The 17136-nt window shown below is 37.0% G+C and overlaps 1 protein-coding gene across 1 annotated transcript in view; it reads left to right on the top strand.

Annotated features, from left to right (window-relative positions):
• Window positions 1-17136, top strand: part of KLHL2 (kelch like family member 2) — a 55222-nt gene that overhangs the window by 16872 nt on the left and 21214 nt on the right. The window contains exon 5 of the mRNA XM_030449668.1: window positions 16377-16539. Within this exon, the coding sequence (XP_030305528.1) occupies window positions 16377-16539 (163 nt within the window). The remainder of the gene's footprint in view (window positions 1-16376; window positions 16540-17136) is intronic.

Genomic DNA, 17136 nt, shown 5'->3' with positions numbered 1-17136 from the left:
AGAATATCTTTTGAAGACACCATTACACAGAGTAGAATGCAGAAAAATTAATAATCTAGACTTGGTTCAGTTGGGGAGGATGAATAAACCCCAACCAACCACTAAGGAGTAGGTACTAGTTTCTAAAAAACATAGTAAAAATATATGCCATCAGGAATATGAGGTCCATATAAACATAAGGTCCACATTTACCATGCCTAATACTAATTTAAAGGCAAAAATAAATTCTGTGCAGCACGAAACATTCCTTATTTATACTTCTCCTGAGCACTTAGAATAAGCTCAGGTCAAAATATGCAGAATAAATTGTATTATATTTAGAAGTAGTCTGCTTATGATGTACTACATGCAGTTTTAAGTGGGTGAGAAAGGTGAAATGACCTCTGTTCAGGAGATAACAATGTTTTCTGAAACTGTTGTATTACTAGAATATCCGATTTAGGAAAGCAGAGATTTTTTCTTTTTTTTGCTCATTTCTATATTTTGTAATGGTTTCAGATTCCCTGCTTCAGTACCCTTTCCATTTAGCGTTGGAAGCACTGGTTTACAGGAGTTTAATTAAAAAGAAAGTTCAGAATCATGACAGAATTACCAGTTTAGAAATTTACTACTGCACATCAGCTGAACAATAGCAGCAGTTTGTGTGTGCTTTTATCTTGAGGAAAACATAAAATTATTTGGCACGAGCTGGTTTGCAAGGCTTATCAGTTTAATTAGTATATGCCACAGCCTTTGAGCACTTAGATGATCAAATTACTATAGCTTAAATTCCAGTCATCTTCAGAGACATCCTGTCATTGTATCTGAAGTAAGAGTCATAATACTTATTTTGGATCTTGTCAAGCATTATCCTTAAAAGAAATGTCTTGTTATGTACTACTTGTTGATGAAACTAAGTCTTTATGATTTAGCAACAATGTGATGTGTAAAGTGTGTAAAGCATGTTTTTTGAAAATCATGCTGTCTTAACTACCTGGAAGGAGATTGTAGTGAGGAGAGGGTTGGTCTCTTCTCCCATTTAACTTGTAATAGGACTAGAGGAAATGGGCTCAAGTTGAGCCAGGGAAGGTTTAGATTGGTTATTAGGAAAAAAATATTTACTGAGAGAGTAGTTGGGCATTGGAAGAGGCTGCCCAGGGAAGTGGTGGAGTCACCATCCCCGGAAGTGTTCAAAAAATATGTCAATGTTGCACTTGAGGAGATGGTTTTGTTGGCTGGTAGTACGGATTTGGTGGTTGGACTTGATCTTAGAGGTCTTTTTCCAACTTTAATTATTCTATGATTCTATGAAACAGTTTCATTTTAGATACCTAAACTGAAATGTTCTTCACAAGTTTCTAAAGCCTACCGATAGATTATACCTTTGAACACTAAGGAGCATCTTTTTTCCCTAACTGGATCAAAAGATGTCCCTAACCTTTCAAAGGGGTAATTTCAGTTTTCTTTGTGAACATAGGAAATTTTCTGGTTTAACTGCAGTAGACTTTTCCTTTTTAGAACCAAAGGCTTGAATATCCTTAACCAATGTGTGATTGGGCACCATAAGAGGAGAGGGTTCATTTCAATGCTTGAACAGAGATGTGTGTTCTGTGTCCTGGAAGTATGCCTGCTGCTGGGTAAGTGGGTGGGAGAGATAGAAGAAATATTTATTCAGCTGAGCTGAATGCTGTGAAACTTCAACCGAATCTTACAATACAGTAGATTCTGTTTTAAATATAACATTATAGATATAATTTTATATATAATTGCTTTGAGACTAAGTAATGCTGAAATTGCTTCAATGGAAACTGTTCTCATTCAGGTAGCCTATGAAAGACATACCTGAAAAAAATGCTACACTTGATTTAGCAACCTAAATAGGGTAGGAAGGGAATAAGTTTGATCTTGATGCTTTTGCAGGTGTCTTTCTAGCCACCTCTTTTTTAAGGGTTTTTTGACAATTGGGGAAAGTGAAACAGCTTAAGTGGAAGTGTATCTCAAGAAGAGGGAGTGCTAGGTAGTCTGAATCTATGAAATTACAGCCCTCTTAGTCGTGATTAACATCTTGCATATCACCAGGAGACCAATGGATAATTAATATATGTCCAGTATCATAGAATCATAGAATCATAGAATTGGCTGGGTTGGAAGGGACCTCAGAGATCATCGAGTCCAACCCTTGAACCACCGTTGCGGTTGCTAGACCATGGCACTGAGTGCCACATCCAGTCTTTTTTTAAATATCTCCAGGGACGGAGAATCCACCACTTCAGTGGGCAGCACATTCCAATGACGGATCACTCTTTCCGTAAAGAAATTCTTTCTAATATCTAACCTAAACTTCCCCTGGCACAACTTAAGTCCATGCCCTCTTGTCTTGTTGAAAGTCGTTTGGTAAAAGAGCCCAACCCCCACCTGGCTACACCCTCCTTTCAGGTAGTTGTAGAGAGCGATGTATCTCCCCATCTGTGCACTCTACCTAAATGCAAGGGCTCCTTAAGAAGAATTTATATTGAATTAACAGCAATCACTGAATGGTTTTCTACTAGGCTGTTGTATATTCTAGATGGTGCAGTTTGGTGATGACATTATGTGTAATGAAAGCTATTTTTCTGGCTAGAAGCAGTCATAATCTATCAGATGCAGTTAACTTTATAGAACTAGTACTCTTGTACTAGGTTAGATTTGGCATCCCTTAAGTTTGCAGACTTGTTGATAAAGGCCTTTTGTTTACTTTTATTTGCCTCTATTTACTGACCAAAATGTTCTAGTGGCAATATTTATAAATTATTCTTCTGAGAGTACCTGTACTTCCCACTGAAGTCTTTACTGTATTATTCATTAATTTAATGAGTTTTGAGTTCCTAGGTCTATTTTTTGAGCCAATGTTTTTTTCCCCCACAGTTCTTGGCACAGCTATCCTCTTGCATCTCCACAGTACCCGGACAGCCACTTCATACAACTTTTTCATCCTGGTTTAGCTCCTGAAGTGTTTCCTGCAGTACATGGCTGCTTGATTGTTTGGTGCTGGAGACAAGAGTAATGGGCTATGGAGTACCATTCTGAGCTGTTTTCCTGATAAACTCTCTATGCTTCTAAAGAAGAATGAAGTTAGGTCAGATAATACCAATGTTATTGAATATACCTTCTAGGTAGCATTTTTTGAGTTAATTACTTTTGTTTCTCTTATTACCTCTAAAAATGGAGCAATATTGCACTGATTTATCTGTAATAGCTGCAGTAGATTTTTAAAATTAAAGTAGCTCTGTCTTTAATGTGAAGCTTACACATATAATTGACGGTGTCTTTTGAGCTGAAATTTGTGAAGTTGTATTTCCTGTGACTAAAATTTAACTTGCCAGAAACTTTCAGTAAAGTGTCCTGGTGCAGCATATTATTTTTTTAAAAAGTCCGTTAGGCCAAATCTTTATTAAAACTGTACAGCTCTTTCAGGCTGTTCATATAGTTTTATTTTTCTGATATGATACTGAATTCTGATGCCCAGATAATCTCCTGGAAGCTTAACATTTTGGGCAGATTGGCTGACAACACCTGACACAGTTGCTCAAACATGGATTTTCTCTCCCGACAATGTTAATTGACAGGAAATGTTAAATTCTCATACTGCGTAATATTTTGGTGGCATTCAAAAGAAAATTGGTCTTTGTGATGTGTCCTGATGCCTTGGATGGGCACAAATGAATCTTTTTGACCTATTAAGACGATTAAGATGATCATATTGCAAGCTACAATAAATTGTTACGCCTGCCCCTGAAGCAAGTACATGTCTCAAAATCTTTCAGCTGAAGTGCTGAGTGTTAGATCATATACCTGGGCTCTTACTACTTCTGTGGAGCTACATAGGTAGAATATTAATTTGCCAATATATGACTTTTACAAATGAGGTGCAGGTACGTGATTTCTCATCAGAAGAAGCAGGTTTTGCGCTGACAGACTGAATTGTCAGCTACATCAATTTTTTAGATGAAAGTGTTCTCAAAATGAGTAACACTGTTGTCCATAACTAATGCTTTAATGCTTGGACCATGCACCTAGAATCAGACCTAAAATTCAGGAATGCCAATTAAAACTATATCTCCTCTGTCTTAAGCACGTCCTGGCATTTGAAGACTGTGATGTGCCCCAAAATGCAGAACCACACAACTTTACTGGTGGTTCTCTTCACTGCCATTCACAGGTGAGAATGTTTTGGGAGGAGAAAAGTTGAAAGACAGCACTATATGCAGAGGTATTAAGAACAGTGAGTATCTCAACCAATATTTTCAATTTTCAAATTGATGTGACAGTGTCACAGTTCAACGCTGGGCTGGCAATTAGCCAAATGCCGTATCCCTGATAAAGCCAAAATTAGCCAAATCCCCCTCCCTGATAAAGAAAGGAGAGAGAAACTGAGAGAGTTGGAAACTAAACTACACAGCTTTAATGAAACAATAATGATAAAAAGGAAAACTTATTAAATGTATACAAATATACAGACAAATTATACCATGTTCCTCCCCCTTTCCCTCAATAATGCTTATGTCACTACTGAGGCTGCAGGGCAGCCCTGGGACAGTCGGACATCTGTCCCTCTTCAATAAATTATGAGTAGGGTGCTGATTATTGAACCCTGAGATTTGGGGTTACAGTCCTGCTTGCTTCTTGTCATGGTCATCAGCTACTTCATCTTCTGTATCTTCTATCAGTAGGTATTGGCTGGGATTGGTTTGATCTTGAAGCCTAGAAACCTTTCTTATGCTGTTCACCATCTTATTTCAGATTATCATCACTTTTTATGTTGCCTTCGCTGAAATGTAGAGCCTTCTGTCCATAAACTATTTTTTTTAATTTGCTAATAGATTTTAGGCAACTGCAGTAATTATTTTATTCACAGAAAGTGACTTACTTGATGTCAAAAGCTATCAGAACTTGCTGATTTTATTTCCTTAACACAAATAATATGAAAGGCTTAGAAGGAGATGGAATTCTTTACTGGACCATCTTTTAGGGCTGTAAAAAAAATAAATAACATTTTGGTCTTCATGCTCATTTCCATTGTGACTACTAAAATCTAGAAGTTCTTGCAAATTCTTACTTCATATCCAGAATTACTCTGGATAAAAAACATTTTAAGTGTTTTCTAAAGCTATCTTATTGTAATTATTTGATTAAGTCCTGAATTACTATAATTAGTTAGTTAATCCTGGTGTGTGCTGGAACTGTTCTTCATATGGTAATCCAAACTTTCGCTTTTTTTATTCCAGAATAGTTTTAATAATATTAGAGACTTGCTGATGCTGCAGAGATACTTAAATTCAAGCTGACATGAGTTTCATTATGAACCTTCCTAGGAACACTTTCAAGTCATACTGGCCAAGAATTTAGTGATTATTGTGTGCTGAACAAGTACCAGTGCAGTACCAATGTGTTTTGCTATTGTACATATTTTATACATTAGGCCTCAAGCAACCATCTGGTTACCTCTTTTGACCCAGTTTTTTGTATTTGTGATAACAGCTTTGAGGATTTTAATAATGTGAGGGCACAATATGCAGTTTAGCTGGAGGAGAGACAGTGGCACACTTCTTGAATTTATATGCATTGGAAGACATGTCAGGAACCAGTAAATGATCTATTTTTTGCAGTGAAATAATCCTACTATATATTCCTCATTTTCTTATACATGCCTGCCTGTCAGGAAGGTGAGTGTAGGAGGGAAGGGAAAAGCGGAGTGTGATCTTTCTACAGGCATATTTAGTTACCAATACATGCCTCATTAATTTGCACTTTAAATGAGTAAGTTTCACATAAAAGAGCTGCTGACCAAAATGCTAACCACATAACTTTCTGGGCAGGCTTAATATTTTGCTTTCTGTAAGTTTTTAAATGCATATTTAATATGAATTTTTCTTTACCTATTTTTTCTCCATAGCATACTTCTTGTGACTCCAGGTATTATGTATGTGAAAAGTAGAAGCTGCCTGGTTTTTAGGGCACAATATTGTTATGAGCGTTGCAGAATAGGTATGGATACTATATTGTCACTCCCCTTTCGATGTTAGTTTTTCTTAAGACTGAGAAACTGGGTTTTTCATGCTTGGTTGAAGGATATTCCAGAGTCTAACACCTGACTTACAGGCATTAGATGCCCTACTAAAAAAAATTCCTTTTCTGGTTTGGCTTACTTGGTGATCCATACAGAAGGAAATCACACTGTGTGTACTTAATATGAGGAACGTGGTAGGGGTTGCTCAATCTGGTATCCTGGTAATGGCAAAGCAGATGCAATTCCATGTCCCCAGGCTCCAGCTGGTAGTGAGGCTGAGCATGTATTTCCAGTAGGCACATACACGATCACATATACAGCATGCATACATACAGCCAATCAGACAGATCAATGCAGACAGAAACACTCAGCTGTTGTCTTGAGTCAGTTTTGAGTTGAGCTGTTCTCCTAAAAAGTCTCCTGTACAACAGCATCTTTAGCATTGTGGTACTATACCTAAAACAGACCTTCCCAAATGATGATTTATGCCAAGTATAAATGTTTTATGCTAAGCACTTCATGCTGCTTGATTTAGGGATACTATTCTCTCCTCTTGCTTATAGATGGTAGGGTGAAGTTCCAGGAGGTGGATAGCACAAAGAGTTTGTAGAGAATGCAACTGCTGTTTCTGTGCAGCTGTAGATTTGGTTAAGGCAGAGAGAAAAATGGTGTCCGGACCATCAGAACCAGAACTAGATGTTGCACAGATACGGCAACTGCTTTCCTGAGGATAGGCAGAAAGATATGAGACTTGTGAGAATTAAAAGGTACCTGAATGGAAATTTGTGCTGCTGAACATTAGTTTTTAGTTGCTGAAGAGAAACATAACCAAGAATGAGCACAAGAGCTGAAGAGTAATTAAAATGTGATAAAAGGTATGAGGAGTGATTTAAAATTGTCCTGAAGCTGTAAAAGACTGTCTTGGACTGTAAGATTCCAGAGTGTGTGGGAGACAAAAACACTTGAACTTTTGGAAAGAGACTGACCTCTTACAAACTGAATCACAGATCTTTCCTATCTCAAGATCTTTGTTCCTTTGGAAAATGTTGGAGGGAGCTATAAAAAAAACCTTGGTTCTGCTTATTTGGAGGACAGACTTCTGGGCAAAGGCAGTGAAGAGGCTTGTAGCTGACTCTGTCAGCATGGTCTAAGCAAGAGCCAAGGAATGAATCAGAAACTCATGGAGGAGGAGGTGAAGGGATGAGAAAGAAGTGGGGCTGAGGCAGTGGCACTTACAGAGAAGATACTGATCTGTAATCCTACACTTCAGAAGCATGTGATTCTGGTAACTGTGGGAGGTGAATGGGAACTCTCTGAGGGATTTAAACAGGCATGTTTAATTTAAATGATAAAAAGAATAAAATACTTTTACTCAGCACTGCAGCTCTAAATATAATAGCTGTTCATTTCCTGAATATTGTTTCTTTATTGAGTGATTTAGAAGAGGGTGTAGACTACCAGAGCCACACATAAGCCAAGGTGCCAAAACCAAATTAAGGTAGAAAGTCCCAGTTATGCCAGTGGACCATGTGAGGTGCATCCTCTTACAGATCAAGGACAGGATTAGAGAAAGAGTCAAAAGATGAGACCCTGAAGCACATGAAGCACATGAATATCAGATCACTAGAACAAAAAGGATTTTAGAGATATATGTAAAAAAAGATCCTTGCACACTCACAGAGAAGAAAATTTCAAAGTGTGATGGCTGGGACTGTATAAAAATATATTTTCTGGCTATCTATTACTTGCAGTTTCAGCTCACATTTTAGCAAATAAGTACACTGTCACCATTGATCCTGAGCATTAGAGAGACTATCAATGATATATTTATTTATTTATTGTTTTTGTTAATGTCAGGTAATGTAAGAGAAGTTCAAATTTCCATATGTTTTGGAGTTCTACTTATGAGTTGTGCATAGCTCCTCACAACCTCCTGCAATTCTTTGAGTGTTCCAGAAATAATAATATCATAGGCTTTTGAAAGTCATTAGTCCCTCCTAAACTGTTACGTGGTGAGCAATAAATAGATCAAATATCCCTAGGGAGCACAGAAGCAAATAGGAATAAATAGTTGGTTTTCATTGTATCAAAGTGGTCTAATATGTCACAAGCTTCCAAGGAAGAATGGATTTTCTTTAGTTTAGTTTTGCAAAGATGTGGGTGATAAACTGGTTTAAATATTTTTTTCAAGAACACATAAAAATAGAAAATTTCCCTGCTTTCTAGCTGAGCTAGATGTCAGGCTAGAATGACTGCAGACCAAATTTAATGTTGGAAAGTGTGAAGTAATGCATAAAGAAAAAAAAAATAGAATTACTCCTACGTATTGCTGTGTTTTATATTAACAACTTTTCCTATTATAGAATACCATGCTGTAGTCACCTTAGAAAAACTTTTTCTCATTGTGAAATAGTGACTTGAAAAAGGGGTGTAAAATGGCACAGCAGCATTTGTATGTCACTGTATTAATCTGTGTTCTCACCTGTAATGTTCTGCTCAGTGATCTAAAATATGACAGGAACAGCATGCTTTGAGGAAAGGCTCAAAACACTTAAAGGCATCGAGAAGCTCTCATTTAAGAGGGGAAGAGAATTCAGGCCTTTTTTTAGGTTGCCTGGGAGATGACTAAACAAGACTATTTTTCCTCCAATATCTGTTTCAAAGACTCCACATGCCCTTTTAAAGGGTCAGAGAGCAAGTTATTTATTTATTCTGAAAGGTAATATAATTTTAGGATACCTACAAAGAGGAGTGCACAGAAATGTCTGCATGTGTATTACTACTGTTGTTATTACACTTGAATAGTCGATACCTAATAAACAGAGCTTGTTGCTAGAGAGTGCACTAGAGGAGCTGCCTAGGATGTAGAAGATGAGCAGTGTGCTTTTCTAGCTGCACTGGTTGGTTGGAAATTCTGTGAACCTTGGGTTACCGTAAATGAGACTGTGTTTCAAAGCATGCATTTTCACCTCGTAAGATTTACTTCCCTAATTAGATATCTGAGAGAATATGAGGTTTAGGTCAGGGTTGAGTTCACCTGTTCTACTTCCCTCCATTGTGTGCTTTTCCTTGGAAGGGGGAAACACTGAGGAAGGAATGGTGCTGATGGAAGCAGAGCAGTGCTTGAAGCTTCATTTCAGTAAATACATTTATTGGCGAAGGGAGAAGGACATGAGGGATTCTGTCTTAAGCCAGCTGCCAAACTTGCTTCCAGTGTGGCTAAGAGTGTGGCAGAGATCCCTGGCTGGCAGCAGCATAGCTAGACAAAAACAGTTCCTGGAAAGGCAAAATTTTTGCTATTTTTTCCTTTTCTGCCTATCTCCTATTCTTAAAAGAGGCCTGCACCCCTGACCCACCAACTAGAACCATAGCCACAACTAGAACCATAGCCACAACCTCAGTCTCTTTTACTGTTCACTCTCAAACATGGTAGACTAGGCTCTTGTTCTGTTTCAGAACTTGAATTTATTTATTTGCAAAGCTTTGAACACTGCCGGTCTTTCTTAAGAGAAGTTTGGTTTCAACTAAGTAGAAGTGCTGTACTAAAAGGTAAGATATATCCTTGTGCATCAAAGCAAACTGTTTTTTACATTTCAAGTATATGTTTTCTGTTGTGGTTGATTTACTCCAGACTACAAGGTTTCGTGCACATTTCTCTGATAATGGATGAAGATAGGTGTTCCTAGACTACCTGGAATGATCAGGGTATTGCTTTGGTCAAATTTATAGTTATGTCTGTATTTTCATTATTAACATCATTTAAGGTTGGTCTTGGAACTCATCAGAAATCCTCAGCTTCTACACAGGAAGGGTGCTGGGTTTCTAATAACAGGATGGGAAGAACTTTGCAAAAGTGCATACAGAAGGAAACTCAGAGATGATTTTTCTTATGCTGTTGACTAGGGAGGGCTACACTGCATTTTCTTTTTAGAACACAAGGATCTTAGCCATTATTATATATGTTCTGGTAGAAAAGAAATAGCAGAACCCTCAAGCAAGACTGCATGTTTTCCCTGGTAGACTAGATAGCGACTGTTAATTAAAGTTCATATACTTATATGTAGTTATATATAGTTATATCGTTGTGTATAGTTATATTACAGTTGCACATTATAATATAATTAATGTAATATATAATTCATTATAATTAATAACAATATTAATATAGTCTACTACTTTGTTTACTTTGGGAATCTTGTTTCTGTGCTTCAGCAACCTCTCACTGCATCACAAAACTTGCATACTTAACCCCCCCAAATCCCAAGAAAACAAAAAAGCAACTACCTGCATTCCAAATATTTTAACTAATAATTCATTCAGATTAATCTTCTAAAGTGGTATCTCTTCTAAAGCCATTTTTTGATTAAATCAGTTGCTTCCTATACATTGCATGTCACTGGAAGTGGATTCTGAAGTACAAAGTATGATGCTGCTTAAAAATCAGGTATGTGGAACAATATTTCCTTACACTTAATTTTAATCTGTCACATTGCTTTTCAAGTTGGGAGCTGCTTAGTTGTGGAAAAATCCATGGAGGCTTAAGGACAACACGTAGTCACCAATATGGTTAAAGTGAAGTCTTCTATTAACAATTCACACTCACTTTATATAGAACCCTTGTTTATATAATGATATCTTGCAGGTGGCTATATCTTGGCCACAAATCCTGTCCTCACAGAACTTCTGCTGGCTACATCATTATCCTGTTATTCTTCTTTCCTGTTGCCAGCTCCCTTATCTTTTTCCCATAGCTCATCTTTCAGTAACCTTGCAACTGGGCCTCAAGGCCCTCAGCTTACAGCTAGCTAAAGCTAAATAGTAAGGATTGCTCACATGTCTGTTTTCTTCCAGACAGTTTCCCAACACTTAGTATTTTGTAGACTGCATCAGTCAATGAAAGCATTATATTCTCATGATTGTTTGCTTGTTTTCAACTGAAAGAGATGAACCAATTTGTGTCTAGTACTAAGGGAATGTGAAGGAACAGGACTATATCTTGATTAGCAGTTGGATTCTTTACTCTGATAAGCCACCCACACTTAATTTTTAGTTGGATGGGCCTCATTAAGCTAAAGGATAAATTTATACATCGAAGTCTTCACATAGCCTATAAAGTCAAGAATGCTGAGATACCCAAAAGGTGTAATGGTGTCATATTCTAATCTGGCAGCCCATGCACATCTTCAGATCCAATGCAGCATCTTACTTTTGTGTATTTTAACTCTGGAAAAATGTACTTAACATTTTCTTGTAGACATGCTAGTAAGGTTGAATTTTCCAGAATTAGATATTTTATGTTTTATTCCACAGATGCAAATGTTAAAGTATTTGTATCTATTTTGGTGGTTTTGTATGCATACTCCCAAATACCATAATTTCAGTGCACTGCTGAATGATTTCACTAGAACTCAGACTACAGCTGTAAAACACAGTTTTAATTACGACACAGATGCATTTAGATGAGAAAAAACAACCAAACAAAAAACCGTTAATGTGGATAATCTTTGACCATTATTTTAATTTCCTTTTTCCCTATGCCATGGTAGTTTAAACAGCAAGTAAAGGAGTTTAGGTTGCTGAAATAGTTATTTAAACATTAGAAATAGAGGTTAGATTTCCTCCAGATTTGTTTTATGACAGTTATTAACATAGCTGCCTCTCTAAAATGTATTTCATTTTAACATTGTAACTGAAAACGTTGAATAGCTGCTATTAGCAACAGGTAACTTGCTCTAGAGCATCTTGGGGCAACCTGTTCCAGGGCTTAACCACCCTCATGGTTTAAAGAAAAATCCCAAACCAAAATAACAAAAAACCCCAAACTATTTTTTTCCAGATTTTCGTGTGTTTCCACTTGCCTCTTGTCTCACTGCTATGCATCTTGAAGAACAGTTCAACTCAGTCTTCTCTACCCCCACATTAGATAGTTGTGGATTTCAGTAAGATCTCCTCTTTGTCTTCTCTTTGACAACTGTGAACGCATACGGTTTTCAAAGCCTCTCCTTGTATAATCATGCCCCAGCCCTATGATCATCTTGGTTGCCCCTTCCACTGGACTTGGTTCCCTCTATGCTCAATTAGCAGAACATGTACTAAAAGCCTGTGTGCTGCATAAAGTGATACCTTGGATACAACTTGGAGCAAGAGGCTGGGTGAAGGGCAGTGTAGCACTGAACTTTATGAAGCTCATGTACTCTTAAGGGATGCCTGTTAAGTCATCTCGCAGCCTTCTTGCGTGATGAGCTCCTTTGTCTGGTGTAGAGGCCTGCAGGGCAGCTTCTCTGGCTGTCTGCTTTTAGGTACTCCACAAGGAAGGTTTAATGTTTGATATAAAATTTACTATTTGAAGATACCTGGTGCTACCTGTATGCTATGTTTTGTTTTAGCAGACAGATACACCAATATAATGAAATCACAACACAAGGAAAATTGCAATATATTTTGGATCACCTTGCAGAAGTTTTTCTTATTTCTGGTCTCTATATGTCTACTGTCAGGATGTTGGGCATCCCCAGTTTACTAAGAAGGAATATGTGAGTTAAAGCCAGCTCAAGCCTGTTGGTCTCTTCTGAGTTCCTTCTGTTCGTTGGTCAGTTTTTTTATTTTGTGTTGTGCTGAGACACACATACACCTCTCTTCCCGCTGGTCTAGCTACCTGGGAAAGAAGTTATATTCAGCTACCTCAGAGAAGGCTGCTTGCGCCACCTGGTGACTTACTCATATGGCCACATATATAAAACAAATGTTATCCTCTGGTCCCCTTTGTGTTGAGATAAGTTCATCTTTCTTTACACTTTTTGGTGCCCATTCCTTACATTTCTTCCCTGACTTCAACTCCTCTGAGCCTTTTTCCACTGTTGGAGTTTGTAGGTTGGTCATTCAGGCTGTATCTTCCTGAGACTGTTGTAAACATGTACCTTGTGAGCTGATGGCTCACACATAACTGGAGAGGTACCTCCCTGAACCGTCTGCTTCTCACCCCAGCTCTCAAATAGATGTGTGTTTTGGTCACATGAAGTAAATCTGTCCAGGGTCATGATACTGTCTGGAAAAGAAGAGGGAGAAAAGCTGCAGGCAGCTTCAGTACCCTAAACCCTCTACACGCTCCTGGCATGGATCTGAAGGACCACAAATGAGGGCAACAGCCTCAAATATGGTTGATGGTTTACCTGAGTCATTTTGAAGGACTCGAATCTACTCCAGTGAAAACAGCATGCAAGCTTAGGGCCTCTTGACTGTGCAGGTCACCCTGCAGGTGGATTTTAAAGCAAATACTTTTACTTGGTCACAGTCCTTTTTGCTTCAGTGGAGCTGGAACAGTGCTCTCGGCGTGGGGAGTGCACACAGCTTTAAGAAAAACCAGGAGGAGATAACGAAGGAATAGTCTTCATAGACTTGCAAAGGTTGATTGATCTGCTCTAGGAAATGTAACAGACATTCCAAGATTCATTGCCATGACTTTGACACAAAAACGAATGTGTAATTTCTCACTTGCCATCTCTCTCTTCTGAGGATGTTTTCATTGATCTGTAAAGGAACCTTAGGGTACCCTCTACTGGCTATTTTTGGAAATCAACCTATGCTACAGCATACCAGTTAGGAGTCGGCAGCAGTTGAACTTAATCTGCAGTTTGCATATAGGGTTTTTTTATGGGTTTGAGAGGAGTTTATGGGTGGTGTGTGTGTTTGGTTTTTTGGGTTTTTTTGTGGTTTGTTTTGGTTGGTTGTTGGTTTTTTTTTAATTACCCACTGGCTTCAGCATAGGGAATCTACCCGTGATTAAACTATGTTTTTAAAGAGTTTCCAGGCTAACCGTTCTATAGGAACAAATGGAAATATTCCAACTCTTGTTGCCTAGTAACTAAAGCCCAATGTATAATTTCAATGCACTTTGACTCTCTCGCCCACTTTTTAGTAGCAGAATACACAAATATCTTTAGATTTAAATTGCCTGGTAACTAAACTAAAATGTATTGAAATCTGTAACTTTGCAATCTCAGTTACAGTGATTTAAGAGGTGTTGTAAATTTCCCATAATGTAGAGTGATATTCTGGTTCTTGTAACATTGCTTTACTGTTTATATGAGTGAGCAAGTGTCTCAGTGTGACTGTGCATACAAATTTTAGATTACTTTCTGCAATACATTCTCTCAAAGTTCACTTTTCAATTTTACTTATTGATTTGGTGATGATTTTGTGTATTTTTCTAATGAGTCCATTTAAGCAGATATGGTTGGTTCTCAGAATTTTATGTTCAACTATAATGATAACATGCCTAAAATTGCCTAGGACTATGTTTGGTTTAGTTACTGAAGTTGTAGGCAGCTGTAAAATATTTGCCTCATGGGGCCAAGTTGTGTAAATAAATAATTTTATTAGATTTCTAGTCCTGATTTTGGATATGTACTTTCACACCTAATCCTACAGTACACTATCAAATGAATTACAGGCTTCCTATTATAACTAATCACACTGTACCTGTAGTAATCAAAGTTGAATTATTAATATTATCTTCTCATTTGCATAAAAATGCTAAAATAAAGTTAGTTCACTGTACTGTTTTAACATTGTCATTAGTAAATCGTAAAGTACTAATTTTTCATGTGTGTGTGTGTGACTTGTGCCTTTTAAATGCAGATCTCCATTTATTTTGTTAGACTAACTTGATATTTTCAAGGATTATCTATTCAAAACCTACCTGGATGTGTTCCTGTGTGACCTACTATACATGATCCTATTCTGGCAGGGGGGTTGAACTCAATGATCTCTCGAGATCCCTTCCAACCCCTAACATTCTGTGATTAAAATTAGTTTTTAGTTATTTTGCTTAGCAGCAGTTTGTATATTGCAGTGCAATCACATTTTTGGTTTTCCTTCATTTCTCTTTAAGATCCTTCTTTTTTTTCCTGTCTGCATTAAATACAAAAAATAAAGTTTAAAGCAGACATCTGCCTTACAAAGTTGTATTACCTGAAGTCCTTTTTGTTTTCATAATTGCTAGTTTTATTTCAATTAAAAAAGTATTACAGATTAAACAAAGCCAGTATTGCTTTAGAAGTCAAGTAGATGCTTACAGAGATGATGGCAAATGTTTGATTCTACAGTTACAAAGATTAAAACTTCTTCCAAAAAGCACTATATAGAAATATATTGTGTAGCTTTCGTGTACTGTTAAACGGGTTTCTAAGTTGTTTTACTCTACTCTTCCAGCTGTCTTTCTATTCTTCTAATTTTCTTTTTGCTTGATTATCTTTAGTTCTACCCCAGCTATTGTTTAAATGAAAAGCATTAATAAGAGTATTGCAGTGATTATGTTTTCCTTGCTTATTATTGATGCAGCCCAATTTTCTTCATGTGTAAGTGGACAGTTGCAAGACTTCAGTGTTAAGATATTGCCAGTTGTCATCTACTGAAGATGCAGACTGACATTAGTTTCACACTTGAATTTTCTAAAATGGAATTTTCATTAAAATAACTGCCAAAGGCACAGAAAATTAAAATATTGTGAAGAAGAAACTGCAAATACCAGTGTGGAATTTTGCTTAAGGGCGCAATTACAATTCACCTAAATCTCACATTTAAGTTTTACTAGGCAAATAAAATGCATGTTATAGAGTTTTTAAAATTCTTCTTTACTATGTGTTTGCTTTGTGAATATTAAAGGACATATATGTAATTTATGCTAATTCCTTACTGACATGGATTTTCAATGGGTTATAGAATTTTTTTTTCAATTATAATTCTAAATTCTATATTTTTACAATTTTAGAATTTGCAAGCTCAGACTTTTAAATGCCTGAATTGTCATTCTTCCAAGAAGGTCACAGACTTCTTTGGAAGCTGAATTGAATTCTTACAGAATCAGTTGCATAAAAATGGTTATTATTGATGCTAAATGTCCAGTGCTTATGTGTAAACAAAACTCCCATATTCTATTAGTGTCTAGAAAACTTGAATTGAAAGAAATACCTAATGCTGAAGGTTTCAAAGTGAGATTTAATTATGCCATTGGGAACAGCAAGAAGGGAACTTGTGAATGAATATTGTGAAAAGTTTACATAAATTTTGAGAACTACAATCTATAGAATGATTTCCCAGTGAACACAGCAGCAGAGATGATGCTTGTTATTTTAAATCCTAAATGGTATTTGCAGGGTGGTAAATTATGTCAATGTTTTAAGTTCTTCAGTTGCATAATGCATGATCTTTGTCTCTGTTTTAGTTTTTTGTTATTTTTAATGGATAATTGATTTATTGATTTATGGATTATTTTGTTTATTAATATTACAAATATTCTTCTATAAACTCAGAATTTTATTTTGGGTTATTAACTACCTGTTGTTTCTTAAAGGTACTGCTCCCAGCAGCTGGTCTCTTACAACTGCAGGATGTGAAAAGGACTTGCTGTGAATTTTTGGAATCCCAGCTTCATCCTGTCAACTGCTTGGGGATTCGTGCTTTTGCAGACATGCATGCATGCACAGATCTTTTGAATAAGGCCAACACATATGCAGGCAAGTGACCATTAGTACAGCATATATTGATACCTGTGCTTGTGGGTACACACACACACACAAATTCCCTACCCACCCAATGGGAACTGAATTTTTTCCAGGATGCTTCAGGCATGCATTTTCTGACAAAAAGTGCATTAGATATGAATGTCTTTAAGAGAATTAAGGTTTCCTGTCTGGACAATAGTTAAAACCACAAAAGGGCAGCACCTTTGCAGGCCATACAAGGTCTAAGCACTTTGTAATCCTGTTTGAATTTTTTGTTTAAAATTTTGTGTTGTCACTTAGGGAACGAAATAACGAAAGATAGAATAGAATTCTGGCAGCTGCCCCAAGCTGAAGTCTGTAGGAAGTATGTGGGGGAAGAAAGAAGTGGGAGGTGGTGGTGCTGTCTGTATCCCCTGTACTGCACTCACTAGGAAGCAATAGATGTACCATGGGTACTGAGTTACCAACTTGCCTTCTGAAACTCCTAGTCATATAGCCAAAATTTAAAATTTTCTACTATAAAGGGTACTTGTAGTCTTATTCATCTATCTTGATACAAAGTAGATAGAGGTACATCTTCTAACTAACCATATAGCTGAATGAACACAA

Source organism: Calypte anna, chromosome 4A (genome assembly GCF_003957555.1).
Source record: "Calypte anna isolate BGI_N300 chromosome 4A, bCalAnn1_v1.p, whole genome shotgun sequence".
In the NCBI taxonomy this organism is placed as follows: domain Eukaryota; kingdom Metazoa; phylum Chordata; class Aves; order Apodiformes; family Trochilidae; genus Calypte; species Calypte anna.
This window is presented reverse-complemented; position numbering and strand designations above follow the sequence as displayed.